This window comes from Danio aesculapii, chromosome 7 (genome assembly GCF_903798145.1).
Source record: "Danio aesculapii chromosome 7, fDanAes4.1, whole genome shotgun sequence".
NCBI lineage: Eukaryota > Metazoa > Chordata > Actinopteri > Cypriniformes > Danionidae > Danio > Danio aesculapii.
The window spans coordinates 35,384,619-35,409,638 of record NC_079441.1 but is presented as its reverse complement, the minus strand read 5'-3'; the positions used below and the strand labels follow the sequence as shown (position 1 = coordinate 35,409,638).

The following is a 25,020-nucleotide window of genomic DNA, read 5'->3' as shown; positions in this document are numbered from 1 at the left end:
ATAATTTTTTAAATCATGTAGTAATTTCCTTAAAAAGTCTTAATATGTGTTTATTAATTAATAGTTTAATAAAATAAAGTATTATAACATTAAAAGTAATATAATAGAATAAACTATGTTTATGACAGACATTAAGCAATATTTCTTGTAGTACTGAGGTAATGTGCAATGAATGGTGGTTATAGCCTTTTTCTGATAGCACAGAAATGACACACCTCATCTTTAAAGCAAAGGACAGAGGCTAGGATTGATTTTGTGCAGTGTGTTTGGTTTAAATAAGTCAATGTTGCAACATCAGTGTAGTATACTTGATGTCATCCCAGCGAGAGTCAGATGGTCTCCAGAAAGTCGAAGAAAGCAAAATGCTAAGATAGCAAACTAAAAATGAAACTGAAGCTGCAAATCTTTCAAAGCTAAAACAAATGAAAGGAAGAAAGAACCAAACAAACAAATACTGGAGGAAAAGGGGGGGACCAAACAATAAAACAAACAAAATATGCCAAGCACTGCAAGGACATTGCAGATCGGCATTTGTGGGGGAGAACGTAAAATAACATACGTTATTGATTTTGACTGAGAACTCCTTTTCTTTGTCTGCAACATGCTTCTTCACCTTTGCACCCTGAGGGGAGTCTGAGGGGTCTTCGGGGAGTGTGCTTGCATTGTCCAGGAGCTTGGTGGTGTAGAAAGATGCTACTGCATTGCCTTCATATGCACGACGAACTCCCGGCCATTTCCCCTTTAATACTGCCTGACATATACTGTCCAGCCGGTTTATCATGACACGGTCCTGCAATGTGAAGACATTATTACTTTAATTACATTACTAATGAAAACTGTAAGATTAAATCAAGTACGGAAACAGACTAATTTGTATGTAAGTTTATCAATTCTAATTCCAAAAATGATTAAAGAACTAATACTGACAGAGCTGTGCAGAAAATAACTACACTGCTCACCTTTGGCCAGTAGGAGGCAGCAAGCATGTAGCCTCCCTGGAAAGGGTGGGGAGGATTAGAGATACCGTTGGTCACATGACTGTCCTGCATGTCATCTTGTGTAGTGTTGAGTGATGCAACGCTGTCTTCGTCAAAGCCTTTAACACCAGGAACCACTGACGCTACAGGAAAACAGACAGACTCTTCAAAATGAGACATGAGACTTTTAAACATTGTCTATTTCATATTTCGCTAAACCACACTCCACACTACAGTATTTGATTGCATGGAAACAGCATAATTCCATACTATTACTTTTATTTTATGCATATTGTGCAACAGTTTTTAATATCCATACAATTTACTACATTTGCCAAAATGTGGACTACAGAAGCAGGCCACTCTGCTCTGTATCACAGTGGGGCAGTGGGTAGCACGATCACCTTACAGCAAGAAGGTTGCTGGTTCGAGCCTCGGCTGGGTTAGTTGGCATTTCTGTGTGGAGTTTGCAAGTTCTCCCTGTCTTCCAGTGGGTTTCCTCTAGGTGCTCTGGTTTCCCCCACAGTCTAAAGACATGCGCTATACAGTAGGTGAATTCGGTGAGCTAAATTGTATGTGGATGTGTGTGAATGAATGAGAGTGTATGGTGTTTCCCAGTGATGGATTGCAGCTGGCATCTGCTGCGTAAAACATGCGCTGGATAAGTTGGCGGTTCATTCCGCTTTGGCGACTCCTGATTAATAAAGGGACTAAGCTGAAGGAAAATCAATGAATGAAAGAACAAACTATCTATAATAGAGTCTTTACTGTCACTACTGATGAATTTAATGACCCTTTTCAAAATAAAGTGTCAATATTTTAAAACACGCCTTCATCCAGAAACATTTGAGGTTCAGATCATTCGAGGTTCATAAAACAAAATAAAAAATATTATCAAAACATTTCATCCAAACTCAGCGATTCAACTGTAATCATTTGAAGCTTCAAATAGCAAAAAAAGCCTTGAAAAATGATGTTCACCCATATTTTCTCTACTGTGTCAAGTCAGTGTGCACAGGCAATACGACAAACTGCTATTTGAGTCAGCATGCAACACACAAGCATCGTATAGGAACTGCTGCATTCTATGGAGGATGAGGAAACTCTTAGATTTCATCTAAAATATCTTCATTCGTGTTGCAAAGATGAATAAATGTATCAGAGGATTGGAAATACATGAGGGTAAATAATAACACTTTTTTTGGGGTGAACTAACCCTTCAATCTACAGTGCTCAGCATAATTGAGTACACCCCATTTTGAAAACAAATATTTATATCCATTTCTCAGTGAATATTGGCAATGTATTTTAGTGCATTTAAACAAAACAGATTTATTAAACAGATATATTTATTACAATAATATTTTAGTCACCAAACAAATTTAAAAATAGAAAGATTATACAGGCGACGCAGTGGCGCAGTAGGTAGTGCTGTCGCCTCACAGCAAGAAGATCGCTGGTTCGAGCCTCAGCTGGGTCAGTTGGGTCAGTTTTATGTGTGGAGTTTGCATGTACTCCCTGCGTTTGCGTGGGTTTCCTCTGGGTGCTCCGGTTTCCCCCACAGTCCAAATATATGCGGTATAGGTGAATTGGGCAGGCTAAATTGTGTGTATGGATGTTTCCCAGAGATGGGTTGCAGCTGCCATCCGCTGCGTAAAACATGTGCTGGATAAGTTGGCGGTTCATTTCGCTGTGGTGACCCGGGATTAATAAAGGGACTAAGCCGAAAAGAAAACGAATGAATGAAGATAATACAATTAAATTCAAGCTAAATATTGCAAAAATTACAATCTACAAAATTTCAACAAAATATGTTTAATTTTTTTTGCTTCTCTTGATTTTTCCTCTTTTTTAAATTTGTATTTAATATTTACTATAACAAATACATTTGCTCTTCAGTGTTTTGAATCTCAGCAGTGAATATTAAACCACACTGAACTGAACCGAACTGAACTTAAACTCTGAAACCTGAACTGGCACTGTTTCAATTTACTATAATCTTCTATGGGAAGCTGCTTTGACACAATCTACATTGTAAAAGCGCTATACAAATAAAGATGAATTGAATTGAACATTTGGGTGTACTAGGCTTTGGACCGTTATTGAAAGTTATTTTGTTAGATAAGCTCCAGATTTGGCTTCAGTACTGACTAATCTAATGTATTTGCACAAATATAATATTGTATAGCTCCCTATTAAAAATATGAATTTAAAAAATGTGTACTTATATATGCTGAGCGCTGTATCTGCCACAACAGTTTGAAATGCTAGTGTAGCACACTCACCGTTCTTCGGTGCCTCCTCACTGTCACTGTCTTCTGAAGACGAGGATGACGATGACGAAGATGAGGAGGAGCCTGAAGAACAGGAGGAAGACGAGGACGAGGAACTGGATCCTGAACGTGATGAAGACGAGGATGAGGAAGAAGATCTTGAAGAAGAGCTGGACGAAGAGCTGGACGAGGAGCCGTCTGAGTCGGAGTCTGATCTGGACTCTCTCCTGGCCTCCCTGCGGCTCCGCTTGCTCAGCTTCTTCTGTTTGCGAGTTATTGAGTTGGGTGTGAGTGGCTTTGTCCTGGCCGCCTCCATCCTGCTCTCCGCTCTCTCCCACTTTGAGGACATCATCTTTCCCATCCGCTCCTGAAGGTGTGGGAGGTCTGACAGAGGCAGTCTCCATCTTCAGCTCTCGCTTTCCAGCTTCTTCCTCTCCCTCTGACAGCGGCTCCTGCTTCAGCTCGGTTTGGTTCAAGAGGGGTGAAGCAGAAGCATCTTTCATCTGGATGTGCTGGAGGGGGTTTGGGAGGGGGGTTGGGGTGTGACACTGTCCCAGTGAAAGAGTCTGATTTGGGGCTTGAGCTTGTGCTGTGGTTCCCTTGTTTTGACTGTAGTTCCTCTGGGCTGCCATGAAGCAGAGCTCGGGGTCACGGAGAATGTGGTAGTCAGTTCGGCTCACTCCGTGTTTAGCTGCCCCAAGCAGAAGATCCCGATCGTGGGATCCTGTTTCCCACCAGACTGGAAGATCAGGTCCTGGCTGGCACAGTGCGAGGTGCTCATAAAGCTGCGGGTGACGCAGAACCTGCTCTCTTATCTTCCGCAGCAGCTCCACACGGTATAAGGTACGGGATGCACGCTCCTCTGTGATTGGTTGTATAGCAAGAGAGGAATCCACCATATCTGAGAAAGGAGAATATGGAAATGGATAAGAACGAGGATGTGATAATGCACTAGCAGGCAGACTAGGGGGAAAACCAATTTGAGTGTGTTAGTGTTTAGATGTTTGTGGCCCTCACCTCCCTCTATAGCAGGCAGGCGGCAGACCCTTCTACACATGGCAATAAAGGCACACAGGTACTTGTGTAGACTTTCATCAGTTTTCTTGTGCAGTCGAGCCATGGCTCTAAACTTGGTCCAGTCAAAGCGGCCCAAATCTGGATCAAACACTACCCCGAAAGTCGAAACCACACGGTAGAAATCTGCCTCCTCCCTCCGTGTCCATCTATTAAAAAATAGTCAAAATTACAAAATAAATAAAGTTACACAAACTAATTTACTCTAAAACCCTAAAACTAATATCTCTTTTTCATCTTAAATGCAACGTTTCTATTTTAGCATCAATTTTATTCCCCTCTTTTCTTACATTTGAAGTTTTTGTTATTATGGTGTGTTATGGTGTATGGTGTATTATTATTAGTATTTCAAGGCCACATGCTACATGACATTTCTAAACTAATCAATCAGTCAAAAGTGTTATTCATTTCTTTTTGAAGAAGAAGAAGAAGAAGAAAGAAGAAGAAGGAAAGAAGAATACAATTGCATCTTCAAACTAATCTGGAATACATTACACAACTTAAAAAATCTAATTAGATCTTAAAGCAACAAACATACATTATACACTAATCGAAAATGGGTATCATATTCTAAACAGTTGGGTATCACACACAGCAGACTTTCACATTGTTGTTGAAGTGGCACTATTAATAAAAATGTGGTTTATTATCAGTTCAACATATCAAGCATCTTTATAAATAAATAAAAAAAAGCCTGAAGCTAAAACAAAACCAGAGTCAGTGCCTTTCATATTCTACGTGGTTTTCTGTGAAATCTATCAACTCCACCAGCCAAACATATTCAGAGAAATAAAAAAAACAATGGGGCCAAAGTAGTTTAGTGTATTCCAGCCTTTAGATAACTCACTATTACTATCTTTGCTTTCTATTGATTTGATCAGTTCACAAATAAAGTCACTGGAATGAATTATGTTTGTTATGAATGTTAACTAAAGCCTCTCACCGCTGTTGTCTTTCAATCTTAGCAGCGATTTTGGGATTGAATGTGTCAGTGAGTGTGGGGGGCATAGGGTAGAGGGCAGGGGTCATGGCCTGCTGCGTCTGGTGGATCTGAAGGATCTGTCTGCTCTTTGTGAAGCGTTGAGATGCAGTGATAAGACGCCGCAGTCGGGCGGTGAGCGCAGAGGGTGAGGGCCAATACACCCCTGAGCCAGAGCTCAGAGTCCCTCCACCACCATCCAGCATAGACCCTCCTTCTGCAGGAACACACAAACACACTGCTGATGACCCATGATGATTTACTGCAATCTTAGAACACACTAAAACATGTCTATATAAAAGCAAATGAAAAACACAATGCAACACTGTACCTCCAGCATCAGTAATGACCAGGTCTCCTGGAGAGGAGGCATCATCCTGTAGGAAAAGAGCATGTTAACATAGAACAGATCTACTTTAAAATGCATAAAATGTAGGGCTGAAATGCTGAATATTAACTGACTTTTGATTTGGATAAATATTGATAAATAATGATTTGGATATTTAGAAAATTTTAGTTTCTATTTAGTTAAAGGGATAGTTCACCCAAAAATTAAAATAACATCACTGTTTACCCCCTCGTTTACTCTCTCTCTCATCTCATGTGGTTTTACACACAAAAGAAGATATTTTGAAAAATGCTGGTTCCTCATCGACTTATAGACTTAAATAGTAGAAAGTCAATGGGTGCAAACTACCAGCAATTATTAAGATATTTTTTTGTGTTCAACAGAAAAATGAAACTCAAACATGTTTTGAACAAGTGAAGAGTGAGTAAATGATGGAGGAATTTTAATTTTTTGGGTGAACATTACCTTTAAATTATTACATGTTATTTAATTGTAATAGTACTGTATGTATAGAATTAAAGTCATTCATTTATTTAATGAAATTTTAATAATCAAATTGCATACTTTTTATTGTAACCTTATAAATTTATGTATTTATGAAGTAATCCATTCCTTCTTTTAATTTAATTTAACAAAGTTTTTCTTTAATATTTTGAAACCCCTAAAACCATGGTGCGAATTATACATTGAAGATCACCGGGTCAACTTTTTCAGTTAGTACGTTAGTACGTGTAATACATGCTTCAGTGAATCAAATATATGTATTTATTTAAATTATATTTGAAAATATATTGTGTTTTGAGGGATAGTGATATATTTAGTGTATTCTTACCTACAGTTATCTCAGATTAGTTATTTCAGAGGTTGCTGTGGGTCAAAGTTCAAACTATGTGATTAATTTGACTTTAATTTTAGGCTAGATGAAGATGCAAGCACCTATTTTACAAGAGAAGTGTCCTGTGAAGACTTTGGTCTACGGGTCCTCTAGATCTGGCAGTTTTCAGAATTTTTTTCGGAAACTTATTGGCACGATTATGCATTCCCAATGGTATGATCCATTATAGGGGAGATCAAATGTATTGCATGCAATAATTATATAAACTATTTATTTTATTATTTAAGATACACATCAGAGAAAACTATTTCTCATTATTAAAAGCTGACCCCCCATACAGCTTGTTTTGACATCCTTCAGGGGGATCAAGTGCAAATTAGGGGGGGTCAATCCCCCAAACCCTCCTGTAATTTGCACCCTGCCTAAAACCCCTGGTTTCTTACATTATCTGACTCTGCATGGCAAAATAAATGAATAAAATTAGCAAAAAAAGCATATCTTACTTTGGGAAAAAGCATATTGTAAGTCACAAAGCGTCACAGAAAACAACACCTCAGTTTTGTGGCTGCATCCATTGAATCGAAACTACTGTCCTTATGTTATTTCAATTGTACTTCCTGTCAGGTGCAGGCTTTCCAACCCATAAATACAACCAATGCAAAAATTTTCCCATCCTTCACATCACACCAGTTCATATTCTCAATGAGCTTTAGCATGTGCTCATGTGTTATCAGGTCCAGCTCTACTTCTTCCACTTGCCTACCTCCATATCGTCCTTCAGCAAAGCAGGAGCAGGTTTATACTCAGGGTCGTCCACATCCCTGCACACACAGATAACACACACATACACACACACACACAAACAAACCCAGTTACAAACACCTCACTGAGCTTCTGCAGGCACAAACTGATAAAAGACTTCCTCTATCTGTGTGAATGGAGCACATGTTTGTGTCTCCTACCCATCTATAAAGTCATTTCCTCTCTGTTCTGCAGCGATGGCCTTTTCGTCCGGCCGCCCAACCCTTTCCAGGAAACACAGTTTTGGATCTGCACGAATAGTGTTGTACTTCTCATAACCTGCAACAACACAGACATCATTAGGTCATTAGATAAGGGTGTGAAGCTGCATATAAAACATATGAGATCACCTGAGAGCCGAAACTCACCGTGCTTATAAACTCCTAACAGCAGACATTTGTCCGAGAGCATGTCCCACCACATTGCAGGCATCTCTGAACGGTCCAACTCAGGAACCCGGACCTCTATCTCACTGAGAGAAACCAAAGCAGATATGTCAGACATTATCAGCAGTGTTGCTTTACATTTAGTAGAGATGCGCATGATGTTTCTGAATGCTGATATTAATTGGACATTTTTTGATCTAATCAAATAGCATGTAATGGCCAGATGCTTCAAATTGATATTATTTTTTATTTTTAAAAAGACCCAAAAAATATCCATTCATTCAGTGAGTAAACGGAGTGAATATAAATTTTGGAGTGAACTATCTATTTAACTGCATGAAGGTATTGAGTTTGTTCATTGGATCTGAACAAAACAGGGTTACTGCTAAAGAACTTGAGTTATTGTTATGTTAAGGATTAAAATAAAAGGTATAGAGGTAATAAAGTATTTAGGTTCTGGGTTAAGGGCTTGGTTATGATTGGTGCTAAATTGAGAAATCATAAGAAGTTGCATGGACTACGTTCATTGTTCTTTAAGGGATAGTTCACCGCCAAAAAATTAAATTCTGCCATCATTAACTCATCTTGAACTTGTTCCAAACCTGTTTTGATTTTTTCACCTATGATTTTTTCTTTTTTTTTTGTTGAACTCAAAGGAAGATGAACTGGGAAAAAAATTGCCATCAACTTTCATGGTATTCCTGCTCCTACTATGGACGTCAAAGGCTTTTTTTTTCCTCAGAATTCTTCAGTAAATCCTCCATTGAACTTAAGTATAAAACCACTTGAGTGTGAGTAAACGGTGAGGAAATTTTCATTTTTGAGGGAACGGTTCTTTTAAAGGTGTTTTTGTGGCACTTAATGAATACTGAAAAGATCATTGACAACATTTCATCTCTTATGTTCCACGAGGATTAAAAGTGACACTAGTGTGAATAAACGATGACACAGTCTTTATTTTTGGTGAACGACTGCTTTAAATGCTGGAATTGATATTATAAGTGTACTGAAGTTACCTCAGTAGAACAGCAGGTGGCGCTTCAATGCTCCTCTTACTAAACAAACTGGCTTAAACTGACTAATACTGGAGTAGTTCAAAGAGGACCTATTTATAATCCTAAAATCTAATGGGATCTATGATACACAAGTGAACAGCTTTTAAAACCTTGGATATATATATATATATATATATACACACAGTTGTAGTCAGAATTATTATCCCCCCTTTGATTTTTTTTTCTTTTTAATATTTTCCAAATTATGTTTAAAAGAGCAAGCAAGGAAATTTTTACAGTATGTCTGATAATATTTTTTCATCTGGAGAAAGTCTTATTTGTTTTATTTTAGCTAGAATAAAAGCAGTTTTAAATTTTTTTAAAACCATTCTAAGGTCAAAATTATTAGCCTCTTTAAGCAATTTTTTTGGATAGTCTCCATAACAAACCATTGTTATACCATAACTTGCCTAATTTCCCTAACTTGCATAGGTAACCTAATTAACCTAGTGAAGCCTTTAATTGTCACTTTAAGCTGTTTAGAAGTGTCTTGCAAAATATCTAGTCAAATATTATGTACTGTCATCATGGCAAAGATAAAATAAATCTGTTATTTATTACTTATTATTTGTTATATATTATTATCTATTTATAATTCTAAAATTGAATGGGATCTATGATACTTTTTTTTGAAGTTTTAAAACTTTGTGTGTATATATATATATATATATATATATATATATATATATATATATATATATATATATATATATATATATAGACTAGTGTAGAAATAATGTAAGAGGAAACATGACAACACATACCTGGCATCAATTCCTTCCAACACTTGTTGGCACTGTGCTCCGATCAGTTCTTGTTTCAGATAATACAGCATCCTGACCCTCAACAGCACCCTGGTGGACAGAGGAAGGGAGATTGAGGTCAATGTGCACACAGAAACCAGAAAATACAGAGTGTTCCCTAATGCAGTCAAAATAATGCACAACTGTCCGCATGCCCTCATGGGGCGACTGAGCTTCACTGCACACTCTCATACATAGTGTTCCTGCATGTTAGCGCTGGCTGTATGAACAACAACCTTTCCTAAAATGCACTATACAGTAACAAGAGTCTTTCAAATGAGGTCAGTGATGGATTCTGCCAAATGGGATATGATGAAGTGTAGCATTAAGTGAATATGTAATGTTAAATCTTATTAAATATTCCTTTCAACTGAACTTTTACCCTTAAACAATAGGGTTAATTAATAATAACAGCTTTAACGGAGTCATTATAATATAAAACTTGTAGTAATGGTGCTCATAATTGGTGGGTGTGACAAAATTTTGGCTGGTGGGCCTAAATTTTTAAAGTTAGGAGCACCAGTGCTACTAAGTAAAAATGTTTAATTTCGAGCTCTGTAATGTATAGTAAATATAGTTAAAATACTGTGAACAGCTTAAAAGTTAAGCTGTTATTTTTATTGTTTGTATATGCTTTGGTAGTGGGGGGTCGCGAGTTCTTGACGATCTTACATTGGGGGTCGTTGGCTTAAAAGTTTGAGAATCACTGCTGTAAATGACCATGAATATTGGTATTCCAAATGCACAAAACAACAACACAATTTCAAGTGTAATGCACAGCATAATTAAAATATTTAGAGCGTTCAAGCATCTTCATGTGTCCCTGACTTTTCTGAACTGAGAGATTAATAATTCTCTCTCAAACTAAAATTGATGTGTTTACCCTAACATTCTAGTCCAGAAAGAAACTGCAGACGCATGTGAAGCTGACAGCTGTGTTTCAGGTCATCGCTGGTAATTGTGTGTGTGTTAAACAGCTTACTAAACAATGGGGAACTTTCTCCAATAGCAGAGAGCCCTCCCTCCACACACAAACACGCACACATCCTGGTCTAGAACAGTCCAATTATCAAAGCAAAATCACAGAGCCTGACAGCATGACATGATGTACAACAACACTCTGCTTTCCACTGTGAGTGTTTAAGTGTTTGAAAAAAAAAGAAAGAACACGATCTTCCACTAGTCAACTTGATTTGTCACCAGTTTCAGTTGTGAGACTGACAATTCAAGCTTTGAGAACAGAAAAGCATGACCTGAAATCACCTCTCATCACCCACATCCTAGGGAAAAAACCTAACTAGTGTGTGACTACAGTGGCGTGTGAGAGTGAGCTTTAGAATAAGATGATCACGCAGCTAAAATGGGAGATTCCCTTTCATTATTGTATCCAGCGTTGCAGATATCTATCCAATACTGTTGAAAGTGGCTGTTACTGCTGGTTCCTGTGGTCTATGACTTTTAAATATCTGATCATGAATGAATGCATGGACCAAACTCACTCAAATTACATGGTTTTCCATGCAACATTTTTTTTAAATCACTGCATGTGGGCAGAAACAAATTACTGTAGTGTTAGTTCTCCACTGTCTTGTTAAAATATTATCTCAAAAATGGGTCTGTGAGCACCAGTGTCATTGTGCCTACTGGTAAAAATATCATCCTCATAACAACACTGCTCATTTTCAAAGGTTATTTTTTTCTTCATGTACATGCCTATTCTGCATTACCAACAGTTGGCAACAAAAACGGCAACGTCCAATGAAAACAAATGACTTCTAGTCAGTTTGTCGTTGCACAAGCGATTTTTGTGTTAACACCCATTAACACCAGCCATATGGCAGGGAAAATTACATCAGAACATGCACAGAACCACATTTAACTAATCGCTAAAAAGTGGGGGGTCAGTTTTTTAAAGAAATGAATATTTATATTCAGCAGGGATGCATTAAATGGATTCAAATTGATTTAAAAAAAAACATTTAAATTGAATGTGTAATTGAAATAAATAAGTTATATTGAACGTTCATCAGTTAATCCTGAAAAACACGCATCTTGGTTTTTACTAAAAAATCAGATTTTATTTTTATGACTAATAACAAAACATATTATAATGTTCTGGGGGGGGGGGGGGGGGGGGGGGTCTCATTTATAAAACCTTCCTAAAATGTAACGTATGCCAGAATATTTTTTTATTTGCGATTATTGGTGATATGATGATTTAAAGTGGTTCAATTAAATCAGAGTTCACCAACCTTTTTGAAACTGAGAGCTACTTCTTGGGTACCGATTAATGTGAAGGGTTACCAGTTTGACATCTCAAATAACAAATGTCCTCAATTTACTTTTAATTATATGTTATTATTAATAATTAATGATATTCATCAATGTTAAGACAATGATCATGATTTGTCACAATGGTTGTCAACAATGATATAACAAGGTATATATATGCAACACTTTATTTCTATTAATTTCTGCAAGTATTCACGATTTAAAATGATCACTTCTACAATATTTTCACTAGCCACTAATAGTTTTTAACAAATCATGCACTGCAATGTCCCATGTTTGTACAGATTATCAATTGTATAACATAAATCAACTTTTAGATTTTACTGAAATGATTACCAAATCTACAGCATTTTTAACATAGCCGACGCTCTTCTAACCAATGTAGTTGCACCGAGTTTGACATCAGAGAGAGTGGAGATTATATTTGTTCTAGTCTTTAAGCACAGTTTCGCCTTCCTGTCTGAAAATGCCTTCTTTTTCTAAATAAAAAATGTGTAGCTCTAAATGAGGCTTCGGTTGCTTTTTGGGGGGTTTCACCCATCTTGTGATAAAAGACTGCTGTTTTCACAAACCTTCCTTTAATTAAAGAAATTTTTGGGCAAAAAAAGTCAATAAAAAATTTATATTTAATTAATTTAATTAATTAATTGATAAATAATTAATTGAGAGCGTCAAATCACCTTTCCGACGTTTGTCGCAAATTACGTCACATCACCCGGATGGAGGAGCTTGGCCAGATGCACCCCGGCCTGAACTAATCACGTGGATCAAGCACGCCGTTGTTAATATTAGGAGGAAAATAGATATATTCATGCTTTTTTGGAGTTAAACACTTTGCACAGTGCTTGAACAAAATTTAAGACCTCGTAAAAACTCGATAAGGACTTTTTAATACTTTTTAAGGGCCTTAAATTTCTCAATTGATTTATCAACTTTTAATACTTTTTAGGACCCAGCAGACACCCTGAGTTTAGCATAGTGCAGATGAAGAAAGAGGATAAAAACCATAACCAGTTGTTAATAATGTCACTAAAAACTGGAATAATTTTTATGCATTTTAAAATATATCCAAACAGAAAACAGGTAAACTAACTTAAATTGCAATTACATTTCTCAATATTACCATTTTTAATGTACCTTTGATTGTTTAAATGCAGTTTTGATAAGAATGAGAGACATTTCTTACCAAACCCAAACTTTTGGAAGGATAAATTGTACTTGTGATGCAATACTCACTTGTTGCAGTGGTGTTTCAAGTGTTTCTTGTAGCCGTCATCAGACAACATGTGCTCTGGGTTGTGTTTTCGGATCCACTCTGCCTTCTGGATGTCGAACGAGCTTGACTGAGTCTTCATCTTCTTTCCTTTTCTGCCTCGCGGTACTGGAGTCGACAAACCTGCATCACATTAAAAGCTCTTAATGACTCTTCTGAATTAATTTACAATCAGACATTAATTACTAACCACATTTTAAAACAACACTGTTCTCATACCCAAATGATTCTGAAGTTCCTTGGTCCTGCCGTCCTCTGTGGGAGCGATCAGATCCCACATAAAGCTCTTGATTTTGTCGTCTCCTCTGTAATGAACGAGGCAGTATGACAGAAGTGCCCTGCAAATCCACTCCACGTCACGCTCACTTAGCTGTCGCTTAAAGCGCCCGTGAGCCAGGATGTCCTTCCAGCGGCCCCATCTGTGACCACAGAGACAGATTCATCATTGTATCATGTGTGAAGAGGAGTCTCATTTCCTATATCGATCTAGTCAATATATTTGTACATTAGTCAAAAAGAGCTTCATAATAACGTCTGTTATTAAGATTATTACATATTAAATGGATCGTTCACCCCAAAATGAAAATGTACTCACTATTTAGTCATCCTCAAGTGCTTCCAAACCTTTATGAGTTACTTTCTTCTGTTGAACACCAAAAAAGATATTTTAAAGCAAGCTAAAAAAACTTGTAACCATTGACTTCCATAGTAGGAAAAACAAATACTATGGAAGTCAATGGTTAAAGGTTTTCAGCTTTCTTCAGTATACATTATTTTGAGTTCAACAGAAGAAAGAAACTCAAAGGTTAAAGGCTGAGTTAATGATGACTTATGTGTAAATGATGATTTTTATTTGGTGAACTATACCTTTAATAAAATGAAAATTAACTAAATATACAAGTATAATTAAGTTTAAAATGTACATTACATTCAAATACTGTATATAATGTATGAGCTGCTGACTTCAAAACATATATAATGGTTAATACTGGTGAAAAATTAGATGTGAAATGGAGCTGAGACAAGGATTGTTTTAATGGAATTGTTTAGAAAGTTTGTTAAATGAATAAAGTGATCCCAGGTATATATAAATATTTGCTAAATCTTAAAACACACTCAACTACTTACATTAGAAGTAAGTGGGAGAAAGAAGGAGCAATTTTTATAACTGAGGATGAATGGATAAAAATATGGAGGTATCAATGGAAATGGTTTAAATCACAGAAATAGAGGGAATTTAATTGGAAGAGTTTAATCAATTTTTTTATCACACCCTCCCAGATATCATATCATACTGGAAATTTGTCTAAATGCTGGAGACACTGCGAAAATCAAAAGCTGAATCACTATCACATTTTCTGGAACTGCTCATTTATTAAAAAATATTGGAAAGAAATACACAATGCCTTACAAAATATCTTTGAATCTGTGATACCCTTGATTGTAAAACTCTATTTTTTGGACATATACCTGAGGTATGGTTAAAAAGGGATAAATATCTAACTAATATTTTGTTGGTGGCTGTCAAAAAGAGTATTACCAAAAAAATGGTTGTCACATGAAAGTCCTACCCTCAATGCATGGATGAAAATTGCAACGGAAATCTATAAAATGGAACAAATTACCGCATTGTAAATCAGAAATCTGAACAATTTATTTCATTCTGGGAAAAATGGACCAACTACGCAACATCTACAGACCTGAACTTTAATGTTAACCTAAAACCTTTTTTCTTATTTTATTTATTTTAATTATTATTGATATATTTTTTATTAGGTATAACATTAGTGTACATGCGCACAAAAGGAAATGTGTGCTTATATTTGTGAGTGTATTCAGATGTGTGACCTCTGACATGTACCTGATATAAGTGTAAAACCTTTTAAGAAAATAAAAAAGATCATTTAAAAAAAAGAAAAATGTGCAAATTTATTTGTATAGCACATCACTCATTTTCACTGTATTTTTTATTAATACCACAGAGGATTCAAATAATCCCACATAAAATGTATCACCATTTGCAGCAGTACAGCCATTTTCAACATTACCATTAATATTAACATAAAAAAGGCTTCCTGAGCACCAAATTAGCATATTAATATAACATCTGGAGAATCGTGTGAAAATCCAGCTTTGCATTTGCATTCAAATATTAATAAATATTAAAATAAAACCACAATTCTTACAGTATTAATTCTTCACAAAATCTGTGTTGTTTTCATAAATAAATGTAATAATAAATAAATGTAATGTATAGCATTAAAGAACTTTTCTGAACAGACGTGAATTATTTTTGTTAGGATAGTGGTTCTAAAATCCATTCATGGGGTTGCCTCACATTGCATATTTCAGTTCAGTTCAGTTCATCAAACTCATTAAAGGACTCAAGGACCACTGTGTCATTGTTCAGACACACACCATTAATGCCTCGTTTTCACTGGTACAGTAAGGTACGGTTCTGTTTGGTACAGTTCACCTTTATCAGGTTGTGTCTCCACTGGTGTACAACAGAAAGTTGCAGTCAACGTGATTCTCGTTCGAAGTTCACATATTGTATGAAAAGCACTTCTTACTAAACAAATGCTTTACAGACATGAATACTTATGTATGAATGTTAATTACTAACCTTTCTATGAACAGGACTTGATTATAGCTGCAGATCAATGATAATGCAAAATAGCCTACTGTAACGTCTGCTACTATATAAAATAAAAAAATAAATAAAACATATATGAACACATACAGAGCCTTACAGTCTCTGAAATGTTACCAATTACAAAACAAAAACCCAAAACATACATTTAGTCCTTATTTGGGTTCATAAATGACACTAAACATACACGGTCAGTACAAACCTCTCATTTTTATTCTTTACCAGCACATGTGAATGTTTTTTTCATGTGTCACTCTCAAGTTTGTACATTTCTAAAAGGATGTCAGAAGCACTTTTCTTCTTGGCTTTGTGGCTGTTCATCAAGATGACGACAAGGTTTGTTTAAGTTTGGGTCGACCATAGCTCGTTATTTTACATATATATTATTACGGTGTAATGTCTCGGCTATGGATTTAAAAATTCAGCTTCCTGTGTTTTCATGCTCCTGGCTTGTTGCACACTAGTCACGTTTCTCTGTAAATCAATAGTGTTCAGCTGCACGTATACCTTAGCATTTTGGTACCCTTTGGTTGTGCTAGGTAGTCTTTGGAAATGGTACACAAAAAGTGTTACGGTACGATTCACTTTTTGATACCCTTTGACAGTGGAAACAGACATAAAAGCGTACCGAACTGTAGCGTAGCGAACCATCCCACTCAGTGGAAACGGGCCATTACAAAACCCTTATCTCAGATCACTAGTTATCACTCACCCATACACAAGTAGATTCTTCTCCACCCTGAAGCATTCTGTGCGGCCGTAACTGTTGAGTCTGTCATGCGGCCGGCGGAGTTTGGGTTTGTCATCTCCACTGCTCTCCCCTTCTGAAAGCTCAGCCAGCTCGTCCTTGGTGGAGCTGAATGGCCGGGTCTGTTTTCTGACCCGAGGGGTGTCGATCACCAGACTGTTCTGTAGCAAAACCACATCCAAAGGCATCAGTGAAAACAGAACCACTGACCCACCTTTTACAGACAGCAGTGCATTTAAATAACAGCAACCGCATTCAGTTTGCTTTCAATCAGCCTGCGCTCTCAACAACAGCACTTACAACTAAAACACAAAAGAACCCACAGAAAAGACTGATTGAGATAGTTCAGAGAGTTCTTCACCTTCATCAAGTAAGTCAGCATCCTGTCATCTCTTTAAGTAATAACTCTCTGATCAAAATCACTCTCATTTCTGGGGGTTTTCCCTTCAACCATTGGTATCAAAACAGAGAGTACATGCATAGATGTGCAGTATGACTTGGTTTGTAACAAGGATGTGGGCTTTTCTCCTCCTTTCTTTGTTTGCATACAACTTACTCTGCCATTGACTGTATCCATATCAATTTCAGCTTTCTTGGCCCACTTGTCCCAGAAGTTAGGGTCATCCAGAGAGATGTCTGTTCTGTTCCCTGAAGCTACAAAGCTGGCCTGTGAACACAGCAAACATAACATCACAATGAAAACAGCCATTATGGAAAGAAAAATACAGCTGCACAATACTGAAACCAACAATCTCAAATGATTTTTTCTGTGCTAAATAATGCTATTTTTACCCAAAAAATATAACTAAAAATAATTTTATTCAACAGAACAACTGTATGTAATCCTAATTTATTTTCTTTCTGTAAAAAAAGCTTTTACTTTGACAGAAAACACAACAAAACTTCCTTAAAGCTTGTTTAATTTTATTGTAATACATTATTAGAACAGCAATAATACTACTGTAAAAAAGCTATAGTTTATCAATAAGTCTATCAAATTTACAATAATAATAATAAATAATAATAAAAAATAATAATAATAATTTGCATATTAATTATAATATTATCACTGATGGCATTTTATTTTCATATGATTTTCATAACATAAGGTGCATTTAAAAATAATTCATAAAAATGAAAAAATAAAAATATCCCATAATTCTCCCATTGGCTTTACCTAGGATGGTCTGACAATGTGATTAATGAATGAACAATAGAATGTGATTTTTTCATTAACAAGAGTGTTGTTTTTTTTAGACAGCAAAGTGCAATAATATATTTCCATCACTACACAAAATATGTTAAATAAAAGTTGAAGGAGAGAAACAGACCTTGGCAAAGGTGGAGCCCCGACCCTCAGATTCAATAGTGATGGTCTTGGTTCTGCGCTGCAGGATTTGGTCAATGTCCTCTTCACAAAATTTGTTTCCCTCATCTTCCTCGTCCATAATGGCACCATAAGCTCCACGCCGCAGAAGGTCCTCAATCTCCTTCTTAGACAGCTGCTGCTGCATCTGCTGCACAGACAGACACCGAACGAGTGTGAATGAGACCCGGCCAATATATAACAACAGTATGAATGAAATCTGTCCAGATCCGTCAACACCACCAACCCTGAAAAACAAATCTCTGCGTGGAGAATAACAACAGAATGAGGGCTGGAGAAAACCCTGCTACACATGGAATTTTTGATGACTTACTCCTCCTCCTGCTAGGCTGTTGTCCCGTCCACTCATGCTCTGAAGCACCGCTTTATCCAATCCCAGCTTCAGACTGGCTCTATCAAACATCTCTCGCTCATAAGAATTGCGTGTGATTAGTCGATATACTTTTACAGCTTTGTTCTGACCAATGCGGTGGCAGCGAGCCTGAGCCTGTGAGACAAATAGCAAACAGAAAGATGACTTACCAACATTTTATTATTAGGAGTGTGTGTGTGTGTGGGTACAGGTTTATGTGGTTTATAGGGACAGATTTTTGTATAATGACATGTGTATGACCTTGTTGTACTCTATTATGGGGGTTTATGAGAACATGCCTGGTGTCCTCATAATTCAAAATGCTTAAAAGTCATACTTTCCCACAGGCTTCCAGTGAGGGTTGGGTTTAGGGGTAGGATCATATACTTAACGTTTTTTACAGTATAAAATACATTATGCCTATAGAGAGTGCCTGTAAACCACCAAAACAAACGTTTATGTGTGTGTACCTGCAGGTCGTTCTGTGGATTCCAGTCAGAGTCAAAGATTATACAGGTGTCGGCGGCAGTGAGGTTAATACCAAGTCCACCTGCTCGAGTGCACAGCAGGAAGACAAATCGATCCGAGTCTGGTTTACTGAAACGGTCTATTGCTGCTTGACGGAGGTTTCCACGTACACGGCCATCTATCCGCTCATAGAGGTATCTGAAAAAACAATTCAGCTTGATTTCAAATTGTTGTTCTCTCAAATCGCACTTGCACATAGTAGGTGAACAGACAATATGCATAACATATAATTTACAAACCTGGTTTTATTTAAACAGGAAACTATATTAATGCTTGCTTATACCTTTTGTCAATGTAAAGTTCAGTCTGAATACGTACTACACAACATTCCACCACCATTAAACTAACATAATGCATTTTTAAAATTAAAATGCGAATAAATGTAAATAAAAAACAACATAAGCATTATTCTAACCTGCGTTTATCAAAATAAACAACAGAATAATTGTTCTTAGTGAATTGTTATATATTTGACATTATTATAAACTTCTTGCTGACCTAATGATTTGAAGGATAGTGTTAAAATTTAACATTACAATCAATATTTATTTTACAAACTCATGGCATCAAATGACCATTGTTCTAGATACGCCAGACAAGATAGTTTGTATGTAGTTGTAGTAAAGGATAAGTGAATAAATACATGAATAAATCAAATAGATACATATGAAAGCAAATACAGCTGTATTATACTTTAACTGTTTTGATGCTTGAATACCTATAATCATAAACACTATATAATCATAAACATACATGTATGAATATCTATTATAAGTGTCATATCTACAGACTGCTTCAGATTAAATACACTTTGTTATAGCCACCACTCTCCTTTGGGGATTTACACCTATCTAACTTTAAATAGTAACAGTTCTTGAACCCAGTGAGCTACAAAATTAGGTATAATTGAAAAGAGGACACTCTGAGCTTTACTATGGTCCATATGAAACGTTTCATGCTCAAACATATAAGTTATACATTATGAAGCATTGAGAAAAAAAATGTATTGTGATCAATATTTGTTTTTCCATATACAAACACAGGAAAACATTAATGTAATAACCAAGAAAAAATATGCCTTGAAAGCCAAGTATCTCATGAGTTTATATTTTACATTTGATGAAGACAGCTTGCAAAATGACACTTCTGCAAAAAAAATTGCAGATTAACTGTCCTAAAATCTCATCATCTCATTGTTTAAGAACACTGCATCAACACATTCATAGCTCACTCCGAAAACTCTTTCCCATTCCTCATCGCACTTTCACTACTCTTTCTTTCTTTCTTTCTTCATTCATTCTTTCTATTCCTGCACTTTATCTCATCCTCTCATTTTATTCAAAATAACCGTCTCCTATTTTTCCCCTGTTATTTCCTGCCTTCTGTGACCCACTTTGGGCAGAGCTATGCCTGTGGGACTGAGCCTGATGTGAGATCCCTGGAGTGTCTGCGTCCTTCTGCATGGAACAGCAGCAGCCAACATACACAGCACTTTGTTCACACACTGCTAGACTGTCACAGACAAGCTGAGGCAAGAGAAAAAATGAATGAGACTATGAAAGAATGAAAGAAACTAAGTCCAGCCAATGCATGGTTCTGTCACGTGATCTCGCTGGTGCAAAGAAAGCTTTGTATACAGACCCAGACAGATAAGAAATGTGAACTTAACTCGAACCCTGACATTGAACTAATGCCAAAAATGTAGATTAGATTAACTGCATATGTACCCTGCAGTATATCTAAGACAAATACAGTACAGTCGAATGTCACAAACTGAAGGAAAACCCTCAAGAACTCATAATGAGAGCTATTTACTGTTATTAAAATAGGCATCCACGTACAAGTACATAGGAACAAGTACATAATGTTTATCATTGGTACATTATCAAATGTAATGCTGCAAATATTTGGACTCTCACCTTCTCTGGATGAGGTAGTCTTCCAGGATGTCCAGGCAGCGCACCATCTGAGAGAAGATGAGCACTTTGTGTCCACCGGCCTTCATCTTGGGGAGCAGCTTGTCAATGAGAACGAGTTTACCTGCCGACTGAATCATAGCCTGCAGGTGGAAATCTACTGCTGCGGGGCTGTACACCTCCCTGAAGTCCTCCATAATCTTCTCCTCAGCCCCTAAAGCAAAAGAGAGAGCGAGAGACTTCTTAGGACCGTTCCCAATGTAGTCATGTTGGATCTGTCAGAAGTAGAGTTTTTTGTGTGTGGCTGTACCTTTGATGAGGTAGGGATGGTTGCAGCATTTCCGCAGTTCCATCATGGTGTTGAGCAGGTTTGGGACATTGGCCTGACCAGCCCCTTTAGCCAGGAATGAGAAGTTCTTCTCCAGAATGGCGCGGTAGTATTTCTTCTGAATGTTGGTGAGCTCCACTTCAATGATGGTCTCTTCTTTAGGGGCCAACTTCTTCTCCACGTCCTCCTTAAGACGACGCAGCATCATGGGTTTCAGAATGGCCTGGAGCTTCTGGACCTACAGGCACACAGATTTAGAAAAAATTATATATGATTTCAAGAACTTCAACTTTTTTTACTTCAACTTTATTTATAAAGCACATTTCAAGTTTGCACACTTAGATATACTTGGTGTTAATAGCAGATTTGACATGCGGTTCTGGGGGAGAACCCTGAATTCTGAGATCAGAATAGGTCTCGAGAGCTCCCCCTGGAAAAGGGAGGAAAAGGAGGAGATGGGGTGGAAGGGGAGATTCTTCCAAAACAAAAATAAGGCAGTGGGGTAAAATCGGTCTATTTATTGTAAGCTTGGATCAATCTGATTGGATTATTACTAATTACGGATGAGGATCCAGCCATGATCAATCATATCACGTGGTCCTCTCGAAAGTAGTTTATAACACTTCATTTAAATTCAACTTCAGCCGGTCAAAGTGCTGTCCAAAATAAAAAAGAGAAAAGGAAAAATGATAGTAATACAGATCCTCATACATTATTTTCCTTCAGTTTAGTCCCTTATGTATTAGGGGTCACCACAGCAGAAGAAACCGCCAACTATTCCAGCATTTGTTTTACGCAGCGGATGCCCTTCCAGCCACAACCCAATACTGGGAAACACCCATACACTCGTGCATTCACACATGCACTCATACAATACGGCCAATTTAGTTCATCCAATTTCACCTATAGCACATGTCTTTGGACTGTGGGAGAAACCAGAGCACCCGGAGGAAACCCATGCCAACACGGGGAGAACATGCAAACTCCACACGGAAATACCAAATGGCCCAGCTGAAACTTGAACCAGTGACATTATTGCTGTGAGGCAACAGTGCTAACCCCTGAGCCACCATGCCACCCCAATCCTCATATAATTATTTACAATAAATTGCACAAGAGAAAAGATGCATTTTTTACTCTTACTTAAAATCAGATAGTGAGCAAGCAGTTCTGATTGGTAGAGGCAGAACATACATATGAATTCAAACTTAAGAGTTCTGAGTATCACAGTTTTTTATAAATTGCTCTTATGTCCAGTGTTGTGTTTGTATTTATGATTAATTTATGTTGCACGGTTCTCCTGCAAGACATGATATTTCGTTCCTGTGTATGTCCAGACATGTAGCGGAATGACAATAAAGCTTGACTTCACTTGATCCTTCAGAAATCATTGTAATATGCTGATTTTCTATTCTATTTTCATACATTTTTATCACTATTATGATTATCAATGCAGATTTTTTCCTGCTTTGTAGGTTTGAGAAACTTGTTTGTTAAAAATAAATGTGTTTATTTGAAATAAAATCTTTACACAATAGAAATGTCTTCATTTTAACCCTTGAATGATGTAAGGTACATGACAAATGAAGGTAAAGATTTTTTAATAGTACTTTTGAACTGCATTGTATTACAGTATCCACAAAAATAAGAAGAAATTTCCAACACTGATAATAACCACAAAAGTAGCAGATCATCATATTTTGATTTCTGAAGGATTGTATGACACCAAAGACAAGAGTAATGCTCAGCTTAAAATCACAGGAATGAATTTAAATTAAAACTACATTAAAAAGATTTAAGAATCAATATTAAATAATATGTATTACGTAATTATAACAAAAACAATAGTTTTGTTATTATAATAATAATAATTGCTTTGTGATCAGAATAAACTTTTTTTTAACCAAATCGTACTGATCCCAAACTTGCAAATATCTGACTTATACATATAGTATGTATGAATTATATATTGCACCTGCTCCTCAGTCTTGAGGTCTCCGAATTCTTGCATGAAGGTGTTTTCAGAAGGGAAGCGGGTCGGCTCCAGGAAGTGCAGAAGACTAAAAAGCTCTTCTACCGTGTTTTGTAGTGGAGTGCCCGTCAACAATACTTTATGCTCCTAAGAGTCAAAAGAGAGACATTATGTTGAAAAAAATTGGACAGCAATATTAGTGAAAATGTGTAAATGAAGCTGTAATAAAATCTCCTTTGTACCAGACTCATAAGTTTGAAGCCCTCCAGTAGCTTGCAGTTCTTATTTTTGAGCCGATGGGCTTCATCGATGATGACACAGCGCCAGTCTATTGCGTTAAGTTCTGGACAGCCTCCCAAAATCATCTCAAATGTTGTAATGACTGCCTGAAAGCGGTAAGCACCTCTTATCACACGACCCTGTTGGAAAGAGAGACAGAGAGAAATAATAAACGTTTGCAAATATGTTCCACAGTGGTGTTTAGTGTTCCCTGAGGTTTTGCATGATACACCATTATACAGTCATTAGGGGTAAATGATATGACCAAAATGATAGTTTAGGTTATGAGTTAATAGTAACGATACAGATAAAGACGCAGATATTTTTGCATAAAAATCCACAAGAAAAAACAACATATCCCTTCATAATTTCACAATTTTTGGGGCATGATTTATGTGATCTCTAAATGATTTTGTTCCAGTGATTTACAGAAATTATACTTTTGTCCAAAATTTGATCTACATTCAGATTTTTTTTCATGTTTTTGGGATTTTTTGTTATTTAATTATCAGAACACTATATTTACCATTTATTTACTAAGTTAGAAGAACAACAGTCACAGGCATGAAGTCTATAATTGTAAGAACAAGTACAATACACATCATATATAAATACAATATAAGGCAGACACATGTACATTTATAATATAAAGACATCTATCAAAATATAAACATCACTGCTTAAATTAGATACTTTCTGGCTGACTAAATTGTACTCTCTTTTACTTTTATATTTACTATATGTTTTTTGTTTTTTTCTTGGTGATTTATTTTTGTGTTTTTTTTTTTTTTAAACAATATGATATTTTAACAACTTTAAACTGTTTTGGCCATATAGCCTGATATAAACAGGCTATTACCATTTCAACATGTAGTGCACCACCGGCTACACACACACAAATTAAGGCTTTGAGACTTAAAATGCACCACCCTCCTGAACAAAGTTTATCAACTTAACACCTTTTTGTTCAACATGCCGCCAAGCCATCTAAAACAATACTGACTTCATTTTGGTTTTGTCTGGCAGCCACATTCTACATCTACAAACATTGTGAACTGCTTTTGTTTTGATTCCAGTGGTCTATTTATGACAGAAGTTTGCTCCAGCTAAAATGGTAGTCAGCAGTAGACTACATGTGATTTAAAATTGCATTACAAGAGCTATAAACCAAACCCCCCCCCCCACTTCCACACTCTCATGTACTGCATTGAAACATTTATCCACATGTCTGTGGCACTTGATGTGAGTCATTGTGAGGACAATTTGCTTTTGTTTTGCATTTCATGCAAAACAATGCATTACAATTTTAATTAAATTAGGAATAATTTTGCTTGATAATTATGTTTAAATATTTGGTGAGGCTAGATTTTGCAGTAATAATGCGGTGAAATGATGAATCATGCGAAACATATCTTTTCAGCACTTTGGCCAGCTGAAGTTTGCCTATTTTTAATGATGCAGACCATTAAAACTTTAACAAATGAACAGACACTAAACAAACAGTACAAACTAAATTTATAAAATAAAACTGCTGTAGATGCAAAGAAAAGATAAATTATAACAAAATTACACAAATTTTTAATTTAATGATTTAGCAGATGCTTTTATCCAAATATCCATATTTATGATATTAGATTGTAATCATATGCATTCTTTCTGCTGCTGTTGTTGTTGTACAAATACATAAACCGTGGGAAACAGTACTAGTATTTTCTACTAGTTGACACAATTTCATGGTATGTACTGAAATATCACCCAGC

The 25,020-nt window shown here is 36.4% G+C and overlaps 1 protein-coding gene across 1 annotated transcript in view; it reads right to left on the bottom strand.

The window, feature by feature from the left end:
• The window catches only part of chd9 (chromodomain helicase DNA binding protein 9), a 115,334-nt gene that overhangs the window by 8,616 nt on the left and 81,698 nt on the right, over nucleotides 1-25,020 (bottom strand). The window contains 22 exon segments of the mRNA XM_056461787.1: nucleotides 560-790; nucleotides 960-1,120; nucleotides 3,263-3,624; nucleotides 3,626-4,151; nucleotides 4,268-4,473; nucleotides 5,268-5,520; nucleotides 5,635-5,680; nucleotides 7,251-7,308; nucleotides 7,450-7,567; nucleotides 7,657-7,760; nucleotides 9,494-9,583; nucleotides 13,061-13,220; nucleotides 13,317-13,516; nucleotides 16,463-16,659; nucleotides 17,055-17,165; nucleotides 17,830-18,015; nucleotides 18,199-18,372; nucleotides 18,708-18,903; nucleotides 20,685-20,895; nucleotides 20,992-21,247; nucleotides 22,985-23,128; nucleotides 23,224-23,400. Coding sequence (XP_056317762.1) covers nucleotides 560-790; nucleotides 960-1,120; nucleotides 3,263-3,624; nucleotides 3,626-4,151; nucleotides 4,268-4,473; nucleotides 5,268-5,520; nucleotides 5,635-5,680; nucleotides 7,251-7,308; nucleotides 7,450-7,567; nucleotides 7,657-7,760; nucleotides 9,494-9,583; nucleotides 13,061-13,220; nucleotides 13,317-13,516; nucleotides 16,463-16,659; nucleotides 17,055-17,165; nucleotides 17,830-18,015; nucleotides 18,199-18,372; nucleotides 18,708-18,903; nucleotides 20,685-20,895; nucleotides 20,992-21,247; nucleotides 22,985-23,128; nucleotides 23,224-23,400 — 4,167 coding nt within the window.